The sequence below is a fragment of the Pteropus medius genome, unplaced genomic scaffold, assembly GCF_902729225.1.
Source record: "Pteropus medius unplaced genomic scaffold, Ma_sr-lr_union100, whole genome shotgun sequence".
Taxonomy (NCBI): Eukaryota; Metazoa; Chordata; class Mammalia; order Chiroptera; family Pteropodidae; genus Pteropus; species Pteropus medius.
In genome coordinates this window covers 63669525-63688094 of record NW_024349800.1, presented here as the reverse complement: position 1 = coordinate 63688094, position 18570 = coordinate 63669525, and the positions used below count along the sequence as shown (strand labels likewise).

The 18570-nt window shown below is 43.5% G+C and overlaps 1 protein-coding gene across 5 annotated transcripts in view; it reads right to left on the bottom strand.

Annotated features, from left to right (window-relative positions):
• NCAM1 (neural cell adhesion molecule 1) overlaps positions 1 to 18570 on the bottom strand; it is a 306704-nt gene that overhangs the window by 34461 nt on the left and 253673 nt on the right. For 3 of the 5 annotated variants that reach the window (XM_039887928.1, XM_039887925.1, XM_039887927.1), the window contains exons 9-13: positions 8757 to 8907; positions 8202 to 8386; positions 7769 to 7865; positions 7280 to 7450; positions 5458 to 5589 (exon numbers count right to left, since the gene is read on the bottom strand). In XM_039887928.1, the coding sequence (XP_039743862.1) occupies positions 5458 to 5589; positions 7280 to 7450; positions 7769 to 7865; positions 8202 to 8386; positions 8757 to 8907 (736 nt within the window). Of the gene's footprint in view, positions 1 to 1956; positions 1960 to 5457; positions 5590 to 7279; positions 7451 to 7768; positions 7866 to 8201; positions 8387 to 8756; positions 8908 to 18570 lie in introns of all 5 variants that reach the window. The other 2 variants (XM_039887923.1, XM_039887924.1) reach the window with 1 other exon arrangement.

Below are 18570 nucleotides of genomic sequence, written 5' to 3'. Positions count from 1 at the left end.
AAAGCAACCTGCAGAGAGATGGATGAAGAAAATGGATACTCACTATCTGGATGAGACAATGGAACAGGGGTGGAAGAGCTAGCAGGAGCTGCTGAGGAAAGAAAAATGAAGGTGAAAAAAAAAAAGGGATAAAAGATCATCAAGGCTCACAGATACTGCATGAAATAAATGGAAGGGCCAACGCTGGGATATCAGTACAGGAAGCTGAAGTGAGTTAAAGTGGGGAAAAAGAACACCGTGCATGAAAATACGTGGCCAGTGGACCACGTATTTGCAGAGGAGCAGAGCAATCTGACTTCAAGCCATAAACCTGTGCGCCTGCCAAGCCTGGGGTTCAGGCAAGGGATTGGGCCAGGAACAGCTGCAGAAGCCTTCAACCGTGCCTGAAAACAAACAGCCAGTTCAGCGAGACCAGCTGTCTCCATAGGATCAGACGTACAGGAGGAAAGGGAACCTGGACCCCAGCTTAAGGTGAACAAGTGAAGGAGAAGACAACTTTGGCTTTTCATGTTAGATCTCTCTTTATGTGTTTGTATTAGGCACATATTTGTAGCAAAAACTATACGTCTCACTCCCTAATTTAAATATCTGAATGAAAGAAAAATGACCATCCTACTTATTAATGTTCACTATGGGTTGAAGTTCATGATTGTTTGGCATCTGGATGATAATACAACCACTGCTGTCCTCCAAAAAAAAAAAACCCTACAGAATGTGATTCTCTGGATACTGCTGTGTATATGGAGAGCGAGGCAAATAATACTGAGTGTTATTCTCGTTCAACGAGTAACTCTAACCAACTTCATGCATGGAAAACAAGTAGAAATAGTGCAATGGTACCTCCAAGACATTTTAGACAGATCTTTAGTTTTCCATTGGCAAATATTAAGAAGTTGTCGTATCCACAATCATAAAATAAAGTCCTTTTGGAGCTAGATGAAAATTTGGGAAAACATTACCATATCTTCAACATTGCCTTGACATTCATGGTTTGGTCTTCCTTTTGCCTTCCAGATGAGGGTACCCCATGAAACCATGCAAGTGCAATGTCACTGGAATCAGAACAAGATAGGCTACTAACTCATCATGATTTGACGGTCTGGTTAATTCAGGTAAAAGTGTATCTCTCTTTCTTTCTCTTTTGTTTGGCTTGAGTTATTTGCATAATTGTCCATATCATTTTGGCAAAGAGACAGAGTTTTATGTGCTTTAACCACAACATATTACAAGGCATTAAACTTATACTTGCGATGTGCTATCTAGGGGGCAAAACGTGAACACAAAAATCTCAAGATGCCTCTTTTAAAAAGTAGAGACTCATTTATACATAATCTTTATACCCTGAAAAAAATTGTTTACTTCACTTCATGGTACAGAAGCAATTAAGAGGTAATACTCAGGCAATGAAATTCTGAAGGGGTACAGCTCAGTCATGAGGAAAAGATTCATAATAAATTGTGACATCACTTTAGGGCCTCAGCAGCTCAGATAGGGAAGCAGCCCTTCCCAAGGCAAACAGAGGTCATCAGCTTTCCATTTAAGAGTGTCTTAACGGCATAAAAACATTTGTCCTAAATATACACGAAACAGGAACATTTTCTCAGTTTGGAGTTCTGTTTGTTTGGAGTCACAGCTTCTTTATTACCTTCACACACACATTTATGAACTGTGTGCAAGAACCTCCTAACAGGTGAGCCATGCTTTCTAATCTGGCAGATCAGAAGCAGGAGTCCTTGAGGTATCTGTGGCTTTGGCTAGTTTCATCTGTTCGTCCCTACTTTGACATACTCATGCCTCTAAATGTGGAGAAGTCCATTAAGGAACCAAGAAGGCAACCCCATTATTGAGACATCTCAACAAACTTCAAGTGATAAGCTAATATGAAATGCGCTGGCTCTCACCTAACATCTCCCAGTGCAGGGGTCTGGCAGCAATGATTCTCTGTCGATCCTGTACCTTCTCTCCTTTGGGGTAAAGGTGCACTCAGGGCCTAACTCCAGTGTCACAGGATCAGGCTGTGCATCTGCACCCCAACATTACAGGAGGGGAATCCACCGTCAGTGGGCGAGACGAGCCAATGTCAGAAACCCACACCACTGGTTCCTGGGCTCTGCATAAGCACGCAGCTGAACTGCTATACTTGTTGATGGCTGATTGTGTCCAGGCAACCGTTGTTCCTTCAAGTAATGGGAGTAAAACTCAGAGAAGATGCTTCCTAAACCCTGTCTTCACTCCCTAGTAGTGGAAAGTGGGTGTCGTCATGGCAGTAGGAAATGCTGGCATCTTCCTTCCAACTACATCCTTTTCCAGGATAGGTCCAGTGCTAACACGATACCCCTTGGGCTAGGCCCCCACTTTGGCAACTCTAGGTAGGCTATGAGGGTGCAAGGAAAGAAGAGCACAATAACTAACTCTAGAGTACGAGGTTTCCACATATTTCCACATGTGTAGCACCTCTTATGCTGCTCGAGTTCTTGAACAAGGCACACTCAATTCTAAGACTGTGCCACGGTTCTTCTTATCTAAAAGAAGTTTGCTTTTTTAATTTTCTCAATCATAACTTTATTAAATGATTGAGGAAACAGACTTTTCATGACACTAGCAATGCCTGCTACTGTATTATTTGTGATCTACTTGAAATGGAAAGCTGACCCTACCATTTTCCAAAGGGCTTCTTGGAATCTTGGTTAATTACCCGTTTTCATACTATCCGATAATAAACAACAGGTCTAGAAGTATCTCTCTCTCTCTCTTTTTTTAAATTAAACATTGACTTTTAAAACAGCATCTTCTATAGAAATTCTCCTCTTTACAAGGGCTGAGCTGGCAATGAATGAAAACCACTTAGAACCTTGGAAGTCCAATACCCAGTCACTCTGATTCCGTTCTGAAAACCCAGCTACTGGTTAGAAACTCCAAGAAGGCCTCATCACGGCCTTCCTCCCTTCCTCCCTATTTATGTACTGATAACATCTAGAAGAAGGGAAACAAGAAGACTCAGGCTAAAGACCAGCTTTGCATCCAGGGGGAAGGTGCTCTCACAGCCAGAGCTGCTCTGTCTGCATTCACACAGGGAAGAAGAGCTGCCAGCTTGAGCAGACAGCTGTCAGACTTACCTGACAACTACCTTCCCCGCCCCACCCCCCCAGCCCCTGCCATTTTGACTCCTTCTAGAACTGGTTCATTCAGGAACCAACTCTGCTGAGATAGTAAATTTAGCACTTGCTCGAAATTTCAAAACGCCTACACTGAGCTACTTAGTTTCTGCTGCTGCTGCGATATTTCTGAATAAATTTTTAAAAGATGAGTTTCCCTGTGTGCCTTTCAGGAGCCAGGAGCTTTTTATGAAAATAGTGTGCGGCTTCTTGAACACCTTTTCTTCCGAGTCTCTCTGGGTAGCACTACCCTCCACTATTCTGAGCTCGGCTTAGGAAGAACGGGCCACACCTCAGCGGAAGTGATGCTTGGGGGCATCTGTGCAGGCTGGGTCGCCCAGACCAGCTTCCCATTATCCTTGCTCCTTATGTCCACTAGTTATAGCTTTCACAATTAGGGGGTCCTTCCTGGGGAGAATCACCCCTCTCTACGTGCTTGGCAGTAGAGTGACTAAGTAGCTGGTTAGTTTTCCCAAACATGGAAATGCGCATTGCAAGTACCTAAAGGACAGAGTTGATGGGAACTGGGGGGTTTAACATCCCAGCAACTGCCTGCAAGATGTCCCTGTAGCTTGGACCAAAACTTCACGCTACTCTTTACACTTGTAGCTGCTGCCTCCCCCACCAATCCTCCTCGTGCCCTCCGGCTACTACCATGATAGACTAAACAGAAGGCTCAGTGAGCTCAATTCTTTTATCTCCTAAAAGAAAACGTGAGAATCTTTTCGGGTTCTTTTTCCCGTGAAAGGATTTTGAACTGAGGCCTGGTAAGGACGTGGTCACTTTCCTGGCATCCTGGCTAAAGGTGAGGTGGTACCACAACATGTTATTAACAGACCATCTGCAGACTGCCACCACACTCGGCTCAGCAAACATCATTGTTGTCACAGGGTAACTGTCACACACAAAAATTAATAAACATAATATCGAAAGACACAAGAGTTGCATGCTCTAAAACAGGACGAGTGTTAGCCTCTTGGAGTAACCTACGACATTAACAGAACACACTAGACTGAAGTCAGTGTGGTTAGGGCCCAGAGAGTATCATCTACTTCAGCCTCTAGGGGACAAAAAGGGACCAGAACTAAATTAAGAACTAGGACTAGCAGTTGTTAACGCTATAGACACAGGTAATGAAGTACGAAGAGGCACTTACGTGGAAGGGGGCTATCTGCATTTCCCATGGATGGAACACAGACGAAGAGAAAAGACAAGAGACAGACCCAAGAAAAAAAATAAGATGTAAAAGAAATGAATAGTATTGCAGAACCCATAGTGCTGGGAACTCAAATTATCAAATTATTTCACATCCAGAAAGAAGCAATTCCTGTAGAAGGAAGATAAGACAGGCTTTCTATTTCTGGGAAAAGGTAAAGAGATCGCTTCGCAGGCCCCTGGCTTCAAAGAGAAGGAAGCAAAGGGGCTTTTTAATTCCAGGAATCCGAGAGGGCCCAGGTAGCTCTGTGACTGCTCAAGAAGTCTGGTTCTACAGCATCTTCTTCAGCTGGGCGGACTCATGATCCTCCCAGGGCAGTAACTCAGTTCCGTGGAGGGATACTACCAGAGCAGGGCTCACCCAACGCCTGGCCGTTTGTGGGAAGGGAGGGGGCAAGGTGGCAGGCATAGTTTTAGGAAAGAGGGAATGACAGAGGAAAACAGATATGCATCCTTGAATGAAATCTGGAAGAAGCGACTCCTCAAGGAGGCCGCGAGGGAAGGAGACCCTGAGGTGTGCTCCTGGCGCAGGAAGGAAGGAGGAGCAGCAGAGTCGAAGGCCTCAGCGTCTGCTTCCCTTTTGCATTCCTGGGGCTTTGCTTCCGCTCCTACATCCTACAGCAGTCTCCGCTCTTCTATAACTTATTATCTCTGCTGCATCAAAAGTCCCACAACTAATTATGTGAACTGTCACTGCCTTTACCCTCTTCCTTCAAGTCACAAGGTGCTTAGGGCCTTTGTGATCTGTGTCAAAAAGCAAATCTCCCAGTTCCCTCTGCAGCACACTGCTGTGTTTCTTCCCATTCCCTTTCATAATGTGCTGGTGGTTTTCTTCCCCGGCTGTTATTCTAACGAGCTGGACCAGCTACTCTGACAGTGTCACCAAGCCCAGTGAGAAAGAGAGGATAAAGGGGCTGGGTATCAGCCATCGCCGAGGGCCAGGGAACTGGAAGGTGGGACTACTTTGAGCAGAGGAATCTGAAAGACAAAAAAACCTAACAACGGACCGGGCCAGCTCAGGGTCCCCCATTCCCCCCAGGAGAAGAGGGTGGGTGGGGGAAGAGGCAGGGCAGCTGGCTTTACTTACGGACTGGCTGTGTCTTGAACTCGGAGGCTGCGCTGATTTCGCCCAGGCCCTTGCCATTGAGAGCTGCCAGTCGTACTGCGTACGTCGTCTCAGGCTTCAGGCCCATTATGGTGACGATGCCCTCCATGCTGGCTGTTGTGAGAATATGGGAAGGAGCACAAAGGATGAAAAGCCTATTGGTAAAATGGTGCAGCTGCTGTGGAAAACACTACGGCGAGTTCTCAAAAAGTCAAACACAGAATGATCGTTTGATCCAGCAATTCCATTTCTGGATATATACACAAAAGAGCTGAAAGGGGCTGAAACAGATATTTGTACACCCATGTTCACAGCAGCATTGTTCATAATAGCCAAAAAGTGGACCTGACCCAAGTGTCCATGGACAGATGAATAAACAGCCTGTGGTATGTACATTCAACGGAATGTTATTCAGCTGTAAAAAGGGATGAAATTCTGACACATGTTACAACATAGATGAAACCTGAGGATATTATGCTAAGTGAAATCAACCAGACACAAAAGGATAAATACTGTATTATTCTACTTATATGAAGTATCTAGAATAGTCGACCACGTAGAGACAGAAAGTAGACTGGCGGTTGTCAGGAGCTGGGGGAGGAGGGAATGGGGAGTTATTGTTTAATGGGTACTGAGTTTGGGATGGAGAGTGATGGTTGCCCAACAACGTGACTGTACTTAATGCCACTTAATGTACTTAAAATGGTTAAAATGGTACATTTTACGTTATGTGTGTGTGTGTGTGTGTGTGTGTGTACATACACACAATCCACATAATGGGAAATCTGCATACACACACACACACACACAAAAATTTTACAATAAAAAGATAGCTGGAAATGATGTTAAAAAAACAAAACCTGTGGACAGACTATAACATGGTATCAGCCCCGCAATGTCGGTATGAGGTTTCAGAGGGAAGTTATAAAGGTAGAAGAATTGTTCTCTTCTAGTTCCACTCCTGATTACACAGAAATTCCTCCCAGAAACCCTCACTCCTCTCCAAAGCTGAAGGAGTGATGGAAGCTCCTGGTGGAGTGAATTCTCAGTAAAACTGGGTTGGAAGATGCCTCTGAATGGCTATGACGTGTTCTAACACACTCCTAATCCACCCTCGGTACCACATACCTGGCCAGGATCAAACGTTTCTACAGAAACAAAACATACTTCACTGAGCTATTCCAATTTAACTGGAAAAGGAGAGTTAGACATAAATATACTCATTCTTCAGGGAAAGATGGTCTGGGCTCAGAATCTTCCAATTGCAGTCATCCAAGGGTCATTTAACAAATTCTTAGTTAGAAATATATCACAGAATTGACTTATGAGCAAACTTGTTTTTCTGGCTCTGCTTATTAAATAACAGTCCCTGAGTATACCCAGACAGGACTGGCTGGGCAATGGCAAAAACCCGTGGCCCATGTAATCCACGCATGCAGAGCACGGTGGACTGAACGCGTCTGATTTTGCTCAGCACCTATGCAGGGCTTCTGCTTGGAATGTAGCTGAAATGGCCTCATCCATCCTGGCAAGGTCATGGGAACCAGGATCTGAAGGCCAACAACTCTGCATGAGGTGTGACCGTGCCCTAATCCTGGAGGGACAGTGACGGTGCTACAGCATAGGAACATGAACAGGATGGCAGGTGGTGGCATCTCGCCTCTCCCTGTAGGTAAGAGCGGTGTGCCACCCTACCCAAATGGGCAGTCCAGGTGCCAGGATCTGGTGAACTCAGGAGGTGAGTGTGTGCCCACCACTGAGTGACTCATCATTCTAAAGGAAACGAAGACTCGTCTCCACTCACCTTCCTTGGCATCATACCACTTGAAGTGCCACACTTCCTCGCCCACTGCTCTCCATTCGGCCTTGTACTTGAGGATGGGCACCCCGCCTGTGGCCTCTGGCTCATCAAACTGCACCTGTGCTGTGCTGGAGTATGGCTCCACCTGGTCGATGGATGGTGAAGATGGGGTGTCTGCGGAGAGGGCACATATGGAGACCCAGATGAGCCCGATTTGGTCCAGGACACAACTTACAACCACAAAGCACGTCTCTTTCATTTCTGCTGACTCCTGGAATCCTGTCGCCTGTATCCTGTCCCCCCAGCCCATCTCACCTGTGATTCTCTCTGAACATGCCCGGTGCTCAGATACTCAAGACTCCATCAGCCCTGCCCCCTCACCTGGCCCTGCTGACCATGGCTCTCTCTCCTTCCCACTCTCCTGACATCACCAAAGGACACAAAATGGGCTGGCAAGGGTTTTGAGGGTGGTACAACGTAAGAGGTGCTCACCTGCTTGGACAAGGATGAATTCCAAAGACTCCTGTCCAATGCGGTTCACTGCAGTACAGTTGTAGTTTCCAAAATCATTTTCGGAGTCTGGAGTCACCTTTAGAAAGAAGGAGTTCTTGGGTTACATGTCCCATGGGATGGCCACAGCCTCCGTTCCTTATTTATTGGGTTAAATTAGCAAAGAATAGAACCAGTAAAGCAGGAATCACTAGCCTTAAACCACAGAGAAGAACAGAAAAGGGGAGAGACACACCCTGCCTCTCATACCCTGATCTTGCCTAGGGAGAATAAGGCTCAGTTTCGACTTCAGCCAAGGGTTCCTGGCTTAAGACATGCCAGCGAAGCAAGAGAGATTTTAGCTGCTTACAGGAGCCTATCCATGGTCAAACTGTGCCTTTTCCACTTTGCCCTCTGACCCACCCCCCCAACTCACCTCCAGGTAGCTGGCAGAGGGGGTGTTGTAGATCTTGATATTGCTGTAGTTGGAGCTTGGCAACAGCTGTCCATCTCGAAACCATGAGATTGTGGCACTGGGGTAGGCAAATACCTCGCAAGTGATGTTCACCTGGTTCCCCTCCCAAGTGTACACAGCCACAGGGCCCTGCAGCTTGGGCGCATCTGCAATGAATGGCAATGACTATCAGGGAAACTGCCACTATTATAGAACCCCACATATCCTGTCTCCTGGCCCCAGAAGGCGGGTCTGCCCCAAAGCACAGCTAGTGCCAGGGTACAGTAGAGGTCCAGCTTTTTTGTCAAACCTGTGAGCTGCATGGAAAGACAGAGGGCAGGCAGGCTTGTAAGAAGCCTAGGGATGGTGTGAAGGGGATGAGCTGGGGACACAGCTCTGATGCGGTCTAGGGCCGACCACCACAGAGAAGGTGAGCAGAGCTCACAGGGTACAGCTCAGGTAGCTGCCCTTTTCCCCTTTCATGCTGACCCTGCACGGCCCTTCCCCACACCGCATCTTTCCACGGTTATTCCTCACATTGCACTTCGAGGTACATGGACTGGGAGTCCTGGCCGATGGTGTTGCTGGCAGTGCAGATGTATTCTCCAGCGTCTGTGTACTGGATGCTCTTCAGGGTCAGGGATGACACTCGGGCATGGCTCCGCACCACCATGTGCCCGTCCAGAGTCTGCCGGGAGGGAAGGGAGAGCATCAGAGCCCGAGACAGGGCAGGGGCTAGGAGACCAGGCCATCGTTTGTCTGTGACCAGTCTCACATCCTCTCTCTTCTCTCTGCTAATGTCTAAGTCTCGCTTTAGGTACCAACTAGTGGGGGGAGGCTGCAGAGAGCACCATGGGAACTTGGGTGTGTCCGAAACAGAAAATGGGACTCAGTTCATATCAAGCAGCATAGCCTATGTGCCAAGATTGGTTCTGGGGCAAGGACAACCAAGGTCCCCCAAGACGACGTTAGGCATCTTTGAAATGGAAACAAAAGTCCTGACCAGCAAGATATTCCAGCAGAAACAGGCTTGCCTCATGAGATTCTGGGAAACCTGCACTCCCACCCTCTCCTTCCAGCAGTCTGCCATCTGCCAGTTCCACGGTACATGCACATGTAATGGGAATCTACGTAATGGGAAATCTGAATGTGCCAAAAATGTAAGAAATTATGTAAGAAACCTATATTTACGCAGATGCCTTGCTTTCCGGGATGCTTAAAAGTAAAATAATTTCATTTTAAAAAAAGCCTCACAACTCAGAGTTCAGGAGTTGCTGAGCTGGAAGTGAGGGTAACTGTGTTCCCTCTCTAGGAACAGTGAGTAGTACAAAGAGTCCCAGGCAGATCTGGGATCCCCGACACCACAGTCACCACCATTTTCCAGCTCTAGATACTATAATTGGCTTTCTGAGCCTCTGGAATTGCAAGACTGGTCAAAAAGGAAATAAGCATATGATCTCTAGGCAATGGGTACTGGCATATTTCCAAAGGGTCGCCCTGCCCCCGATACTCTAAGTGAAATGGCTATTGGCCTAGGAAAGGTCTGGGCATGTGGCCCAAGTTCGGATCCTCAAGAAAGCTGGTAATTTGAAGGAGACTTTGTCCTTACAGCATATGATATTCTATAGAGATGGACAGGTGAGTGGTCTGCATATGACATCTCTTACCCAATAAGCTTGGGCTTTTAAAGAATGAAAGGACACCTGACTTCAAATTCTTTTATATGCTGGTTTGGAAGCCCCCAACCCAGAATTGCAACGTCATATAAAAGTCAGTTTGGGATGCTCAAAAGCAAGGCACCACTGGCTTTGTGAGAGGTCTCGGCAAGTCTATTGTAAGAAGTCCCTGTACCATCACTGATAGACCTAATCCATGTCAGCCATCTAAGCCCCATTACATTTCAACCCTGGAAGCTAGAACACGATGGCTAGCAAGGAGACTGAAAAGCCATGCGACATCACCACCACCTCTGGCTGTACCTGCCACTCCTCTCTAAGAGGAGTGCCCGATGCCTGTGGCTTTCAGCTCCATCTGGCCTGTACATCTGTGAGGCTGACTGGCTGAGAAGCTGCACCCCAAGAGACGCCACACACAAATGAGAGATGACAAAAGACAAGTATGGAGCGCTTGACTAGAAAGCCTCGAGACTCTCAAAAGTTTCCAGTTTGTCGAAGATATTGGATCCTGGGATCTCCATTCCTGTGGGCTGACAGGGTTGTGTCTGTACATCCCAGGGGCAATTTTCATGTGCCACACAACATCTTTACCCATCAATCTAAATTAGTGGCATCGAGAATGTGAAGCCATCCCTGCAAACAAGTATTTCTAAAAGGATGACATGACCTGCTTGTCACTCCCATTTGCCAAAAGACAACAGGACAAAAGTGGAGAAAATTCAAGGTCCACACTGGCCTTTCTGGTTATCTCAGTGAGAACACAGTGATGCCAACCAGCAACTGAACTATAATTCTTTGTCGCACAGACAGGACATGTCCTGGGGCCACCATGCATAAACATGGAAAACTGACCAGAATCTTTGGGAAGTCAAGAGAACATTTCTATAAGGAAGAGGTATTGCAGCAAGAGATGCAAAGAAAGTCATGTAGGTAAGAGTAGGACATGGACAAATAACAAAAAGCAAGGCGTGAGCAGTCTTTACTCAGAATAACCTAGAAAATGGTCAAAGAGAAACTCAGGAAATGATTGTATGGACAGCTATACTCCTCCCCACCCTGGTCTTTTTCTTCAAGTTCTCGGTGTGGAAAATTTTCTCATTTAATGATGTCAAGAGACCAGGAGGTGGCCCTCTATAGAGAATTCTTATTTTGCAGCGGCTCATAACAGGATTGATGATGAGATTATTTGCCAGATGCCCAGTTCTCCCTCGGAGGGGGACGCAGAGAGAAGAGACTCCAGCGTGACTGGACTATCTCCTTCAGAAATGTTTTACCCTGGCACCGGGACAAAGTCAGGGAGTGCCATCTACAAGCCATCCAGACCAAAAGTCATGTTGACAATTCAGGCTCTGAAGAAGGAAACAGATGAACTCTGGGCAAGAATGAAAAGATCATTATGGCAAGAAGACCCTGCTTTGTAAATGAATATAAAGGGCAATTATGATTATTCTTCTCATCAAAACATTGTTGTCCCCCTTCTTCCACGTAAAAGTGCTGAGGCTCTTCAAAGCTTACAGAATGAAACTGACCATAAAGCAAGCCACCTTCTGACCTCATCAGGACTTGCAGTTTTCATCTCCAAATGACATATATAGCAAGGAATGGAACCTCTGGGCCTCAGGGGTGGCACTCATTTGAAAGTCAATTATGTCCAGAGTGAGATACTGAAGATAAAGACACTTCTGGAAAACGGAATCAGGTGTCTGCTTGCTGGGGAGTAAACCTATTACTTCCATTTATGCTAATAATTCTTTTAACATCTCCTTAATGCTCCCTGATAAATCTCAGCTCCTCCTCTAGCCAGGTCTAAATCAGAATGACAGGGGGAAGATGTACAAGGCCAAGCAGAATGAGTTCTGTAGCTGCTCAGAAGTAATTAACCCTTCTCTCTCTTCCCCGATCCCAGTGGGTCCATGACTTTGGGGCAATAAAACACGCAGCCTGTTATAGCACTAAGAGATTCCTGTGTCATAGGAAGGAAGCATTTTGGTGAGGCGGTGCACTGAACTATAGTCCCTATGACATGGAGGAAGGTCTGATGCAAAGAGAGCTTATAATGAACTAGATCTGATGACAGCAGTGTGTTCATGTGCAGAAACTAACATCAGTGCCTGAGGACAGGCAGTCAACTTAATATTAAACAGCATTAAATATTTATAGCTATGACCTGAACACGAGTTATGTGTTCTGAATAATAATCATTTCCGAGAGACCGAGAGGATAGATTTACCTAATTATAATACAGTCTATAGGATTGCTTGCTATATTCTACATTTATAGTATTACATTATCGAAATTCCATCTGGAGAAGAAACAAAAGCTATTTTTTAAAGAAAGTACAGATTAGATCCATAAACCTCATCTAGAGAATACTGGTTTTTATTTCACTATCTGTTATTTAATCATACAAATCAGGTAAAAAATGATAGGTATGATCATGAGTAGCATCTTGGGGTGTGACAATAAAACCTAAAGATGAACATTTAGCTTCAGTTTTCAAACTAAGTCCCACATTACCCAAACTGAAGCAAGTTGTCAAAGAAATTTCAAAGGCTAAATGCTAGCAATTTTTAAAAACATAAAACCATTTGTGCCGAATCACTCTAATCTCATAAATTTAATGATCTATGAAGTTATATAGATATGTTTAACAATTTAGGAAAACCAACGAGAGATGTCATTTGCATTGCTTCGAGATGAAATGTGATGTGATAATTTACCAAGACCAATCATTTTAAAATAAGAGAGCAACAAGATGAGTTGAGCTGGAAAGGAAAGGGCTGAGTGGGTTCTTCGATCACCAACTCTGTGACTTTATGATCCAAAGCCACATTAACCAGGTGAGAGTCAAAAATTTTCACATTTCAAAATGCCTGCCCTGGGAATTGGGGCGATTTATTTCTCTAAGTATAATTACCTGAATGTGATTTTACCAGCACCAGCAAGAGAGTACGATCTGGTTTTAGGAAATAATAAGGATTTGTTCATCCACTCCCAACACAACTTGCTTGCTCATCCTAAAATGACACTATTGCTAAGTAACGTCTACCGCTATTGACCTATTCTTTAATCTAACTAAATTACTAATTAGTTTAGCATGCCTGGTTATTAAACTGTAATGGTGAGTTAAACTGTAATGTTTTCAAAACTAAAGACTGGCTAGTGGTCAGGTAAGCTATACCTCTTGCTTCTCTGGTCGAGTCCACGAAGCCTGGAGAGAACAAGATATAAAACACAACAAGAAAGCAGTAAAAATTTACAACATGTTGCTTTAGAAAATTGATGTATCACACTGCATTCCGTGCACATGCAGCTTCTTTTTAATTCAGGACTCTTTTTAAGGCCCACTTTCAATGGTGTGTTTATTACCCAATTTAATTTAGGACTTAGCTTATATTCGCCTTCCCCCCACCCCCACCCCTTATGCACATTAAGATAGTATAATTCAAAGGCATAGGCTTTCCTAATCTTTGGCAGACATATATATGGATACCAGCAGACATAATAGACTGCTCCTATTTGAAAATATCTTGAATATTCCTTATAGTATTTGGTGACACTACTGGTTCTAATCCAGAGGTACTTATAGGATAAGTTTCCTCCTTTGGATTTTATTAGCTTATCAAAAATACACTAATACCATTTTGTGCTCATGCATTTTATAACTTTGCATGCATACTATTAAAAATCAAATTTTTATTTTAAAAAAAGGAATAAAAAAAGGAGCAGAGAGGCACTTTAGGAATGAGAGGTATGACGTGCCTAAGACTAAGGAAGCTTTGAGGATACTGAACTCCAAATGCTGTGGTAGGGCTCCAGCCAGTTCTTAAAGGCAGACGAATGCCCATATGGCATGCAGGCTCAAGCTTGCACCATCTTCATCAGGCATGGCAATCTCAAAAAAGGTGAGCCAACTCAGGGACATAGAGCTTGGGTCTTTCCCTATCCACATCTAGATTTTTAAATTTATCTGGCGCTTGGGAATCTACTCTGCTTACAGTTTTTCTGTTTTCATACGAGAGTCAAAAACATCATACCTGCATTGTTCTATTAGATGGCATGACTGCCAGATTGTCCCTGATGTTCAGATGGAAAAAGAATAGAAAAGATGCCAGAGACACAGCAATGCAATCCAGGAAATACAAATGAGTTAGCAAACATTTAGTAAGAGTCCACTAAATGCAAGGAGCTCTTGTGAGATATGAGGATGGAAATGTTGGATTATATCACATGATGTTGGAATAAAGAAGAAAGTGAAAACAGAGGAACATGCATAGACCAAAGTAACAGTGGGCCAACATGTCAAATGTGGCTGCCAATTCCACATTACTTAGAAGCTTGTCTGTCACATGCCAGGGCTGCATGAATCAAGAATTTTTTAGGAGCTGTATCATATGGAGTTGTTTGCTTTTCAGATTTGATTCTCCTTGTGTCTCCCTACAGTTTTGTGGCTATTAGAATAAGTAATTGCTAGTAACACAATATTTCTGGTAGCCTGCCTGCTCACCTGTGCCTGGTGGAATGCTAGGATGTGCCTTGTCTCTGATAATTTGGTAAAGGTGTGTGTCCTACTTTAAGACAAATGGTATGCAAATATATACGCATGAAATAAATTAGGATATGATTAGTACTATTCCAAAAATTGTTAAGTCCATTTTCTTTTCATATCACATGTTTTACTATCTTACAAGTCTCCAGGAATATCTATATAAACTCAAGAGAAATAGCCCTCCACTTATTCTGAAGTATTCATTAGACATTTGCCCACACCTCGGTAAGCCAGACTCTGATTGCTCCATGCATGCACTTCTTCCAATGTTTAAAAGTGGGCACTTGGTTTGTATTGAATGAGGAATTCTTGGTGATAAAAAGCTCCAGTTTTACAGAGAATCCAGGATTTCATAAGGTCTCTCTTATTTGTGGGCTACTCGGTCAGCTCAATAATCAAGGTTCATGAAATACTTTTCATTTTTTTCTGTTTATCTTTTTTGATCTCAATTCTTCACCCCTCCCACTTTTTTAAGAATTAGGCCTTCACATGCCTTTCATTATTAGTCATTGCAAAGGCATCTTCAAATAAGTACACGATGGATTTGTTCTGCTAGGGATAGCCGATGCAAACCATCATGTAGAGGTCTCACTCAACATGCAAATAATACCTCGAATTTAGCACCACTCACTCAAATGCCTGGCAATAATTAAAAGGGGTCTGGGTAGGAATTGTGATGAAATTGTGTGGATGAACAAATTTTCTTTGTATTTGCATTATCACAATGACCGCCATACACACTGATCACACTGACCAGTTATGATGTTCAAATATGTTTTGTTGTTTGTCAACATAATAGTGATCACTAAGAAATGAATTAAATTTCAGACAGATGATCTACCCTAATGGTCTTAATGACCAAACCTAGCCTACCTATACCAATTGTTGAGCAAAAAGCCCGTTTACATCAACGAGCTGAAGCTTAGCAGACTGATAATGATCTCCGACGAGTGACTGGACTAAACCTAGAGACACGATCGAAGATAGTGTGTGACGTGCAGACTCACTTTACTGGTTTTTGCTGGCTTTTTTTTAAATGAAGAAAACATCAGCATTCCATTGGAAAGTCTCTAACTACATGTCTGCGGTTGAAAGCCTTTTCTCCCTCTTCTCTTAGGAAGGGTAATACTAGACTCAGCTAAGTAAGCAGTGAAGTAAAAGACCAGGCTGCTTTAATTAGCTTATATTGTAATCTGATTAAAGGAATCATTGAGCCTTCCACGGAAGTCATTAAAAGCATGAGAGAGCCCCGTGGCATCAGGCATTCTACCTTCTGAGCCAGTGACCTGGAGGGCAACCCTGATGGCATTCTAAGGACTCTGTACTTGACCGTGTCCCAGGCAACATTTTTACCAGTGACTTGTACAAAGATATTTCAAATAAGTGTTCCTATAAGGTTGGAAGCAATAGCTAATACCAATGCTAGATGACATCTGCATGGGGAAAAGACCACTGAATTGCCTGCCCTTGGACCTTGAGCTTAGGTTGGGGTTATCGCTGACTGCTGGACCTCATTACTTTTATATATAAATACACACATATATACACACGTATACATATATACATATATATGTGTATATATATAAAACAGAGGGCCCAGGTGCGTTGAAATTCTCTGGACCTACAGACCTCTAAAGGATGATTCTGATGAAAGCCATTCTTGACTGGTGGGAAAGATAGACTCAAACGAGTGCTCTCAAGCCAGGGAGCGTTCGTATGCATGGAATTTTGGGTAATCACAATGATTAGAGGTGCTACTGGCATTTAGAGGAAGGGAGCTAGGGTGCTAAATATCTTGCAATGCACAGCACAGTACCAGTGAAGGATGAGTCTTCACAAACTGTCATAGTGACCCCACCGAGAAACACTGGATTACATGCAAGAAGACACAATTTTTAACAGAAATAAATATAAAATTCTGCATGATTGGTTGGGCAATCAATTGCACAGGAACAGGATAGGGGATATGTGGCTTAAACGCAGTTCATGTAAAAAAAGACCTGAACATTTTAGTTGACCACAAACTCAATATGAGGCAACAGGATGAGGAAACTGCTAAAGGGCTAATGCAACTTGAACTGCATGACAGTGTCCAGATCAAGGGAGCAATAAGCCCCTGGAAATCTGCATTAGTGACACTGGGCACCACAAAGTTTTCATGGAGCCCTAGTGAACTGAAGCTATCTAGTACAGGACCAGTAAGGTAAGGGTGTGTTAAAAGGAAGAATGGACTGACAAAAGGAAAATCGAACGGGCACTTTAATGGTTCTCATATAAAGACTGCGTGGCAGAGGTAGAAAGACTGAGAAGTGGAAGGGGCAAGGAAGCGGGCCTTCCTGATCATCAGCACTGGCCAACTGCCCTGCGGAGGACTGACACTGTTACCTTTCAGGCAGGGGCTGAGTGACTTTCTGGCAGATGTGTTAGAAATGGGTGCCAAGTAAGACTAGGTAACCTCAAAAGAGTGGCTTCCTTCCACTCTTCCATGATTCCGGTATTTTATGTGATCTAATTCTCAGGCATCTTCTTTACCTTGGCAGTTAGATACAATTGTTTGTTCTTATCTGCTTAGCATGTCATCCTGATTTTAAAAAGAAAATTGTTTTCTTCACTCCTATAATTCAGTGACTCTAATAATCTTGATACCTAATTATATGTCATGCAGCTTCAGATGAAGGAGCACATGGCGAACAGCTGCCAAAGAGAATGTGAAGTTTATTATTTGGAGTCCGACCCGCCCATGAAGAGGCCACCTTTGTTTTTTCTAATTATTAGCTGTCCGTGGTATAAAATGGACATCATGTCAATATGTAGTTAATAGAAATGGTAACTTTTCTATACAGGGTTTCATTTAAGCAGATATATTAATCTGGTGTCATATCACTGGCTGACCTGGAGGACTTGTTCTAACATTGATTCACTCATGTTCCAGTAATGTCATTTTAAGTAAACCTGAAGGCATTCCCTAGTAATAGAAACCACAATACAACCTATGCGTCTAGGCTTACGTAAGTATCTCAGATTGAGACAAATGATCTACACTGATAACCGAATTATACAAAGCCTACTTGAGACGGTCTCTGCTGGACACCTCCGGTCTCACTATTTATTAAGTATGACTCTGTATTAGTGTTTGGTTATTTGTTCTCATTCTATAAAAATGAGTTTACAGATATAAGCCAGAAGTGCCAACCTATTGAAAGACCCGAGGTAGGCACAAATCTTAATAACCCTTCTGGTCTGGTTTGGCTGTTGAATTATTCCTAGAAAAGATACAGAATTTAAAAGCATCGATCATCTCGGATAGATATCACTTTTGTCCTTAACCGTAGGTCCAAGATATACATTGGGTCATTCTTGACAAATCTATTCTCAAGCCAGACGTAGAAAAATCTGTCAAGCAGTAGCCCTGTGGTTTAAGCCCTGAAATGTACATTCAATTCACATAACACACACGATGGGAACTAAAATCTGAGCTGAGGGTTTAATTCCAATGTTGATAAAGAAAGCATCCAAGTAAACAACTCATTTCTTAATCCAGTTGGTCTTCACAATATTGATCAGCGTATGCGAGTTTCAAAAATACTTAGCAGTTCCTCGGTTGAGTTTCTGTTATGTTGAACTCAACTCTGGAGGTAAAACTTGCAAAAAATAATGAGTTTTTGGAACACCAATTTCTGTTCCTTTTGATTTAGTTTTGTTTTCTATTAGTAGAACAGAAATCAGTTCCTCAAATGCAGATCCCAAATTTAACTCTGATATCTCACACTATCTCCTTTTGGCTTTATCCGAGTTTACCCTTTCCAAGGTTTTCCTTTAGGTAGGCAGAAGAGTGAAGATCTATCATTTCTGACATTCTGGTCAATAAGCAATCCATTATAAATATCCTTTAAAGCTAAGCTCATTACTTCTGAACAGGTGACAAAGCTTTGGTCAACTAAAATGAAGCCCATTACCACAGGATGTATGAGATGAGATTGGAGAAGTGCTATAAGAGGGTTTAAGTTACTTTAAAACCAAGCTTCTTCCTCCTCCTGCTTTCGGCTCACTCAATAGGGAAGGGCTGCATGATGTGGGGTCACTTCAATTTTTATATATTGTCAATAATAAAGATAGCTTCCGGTGG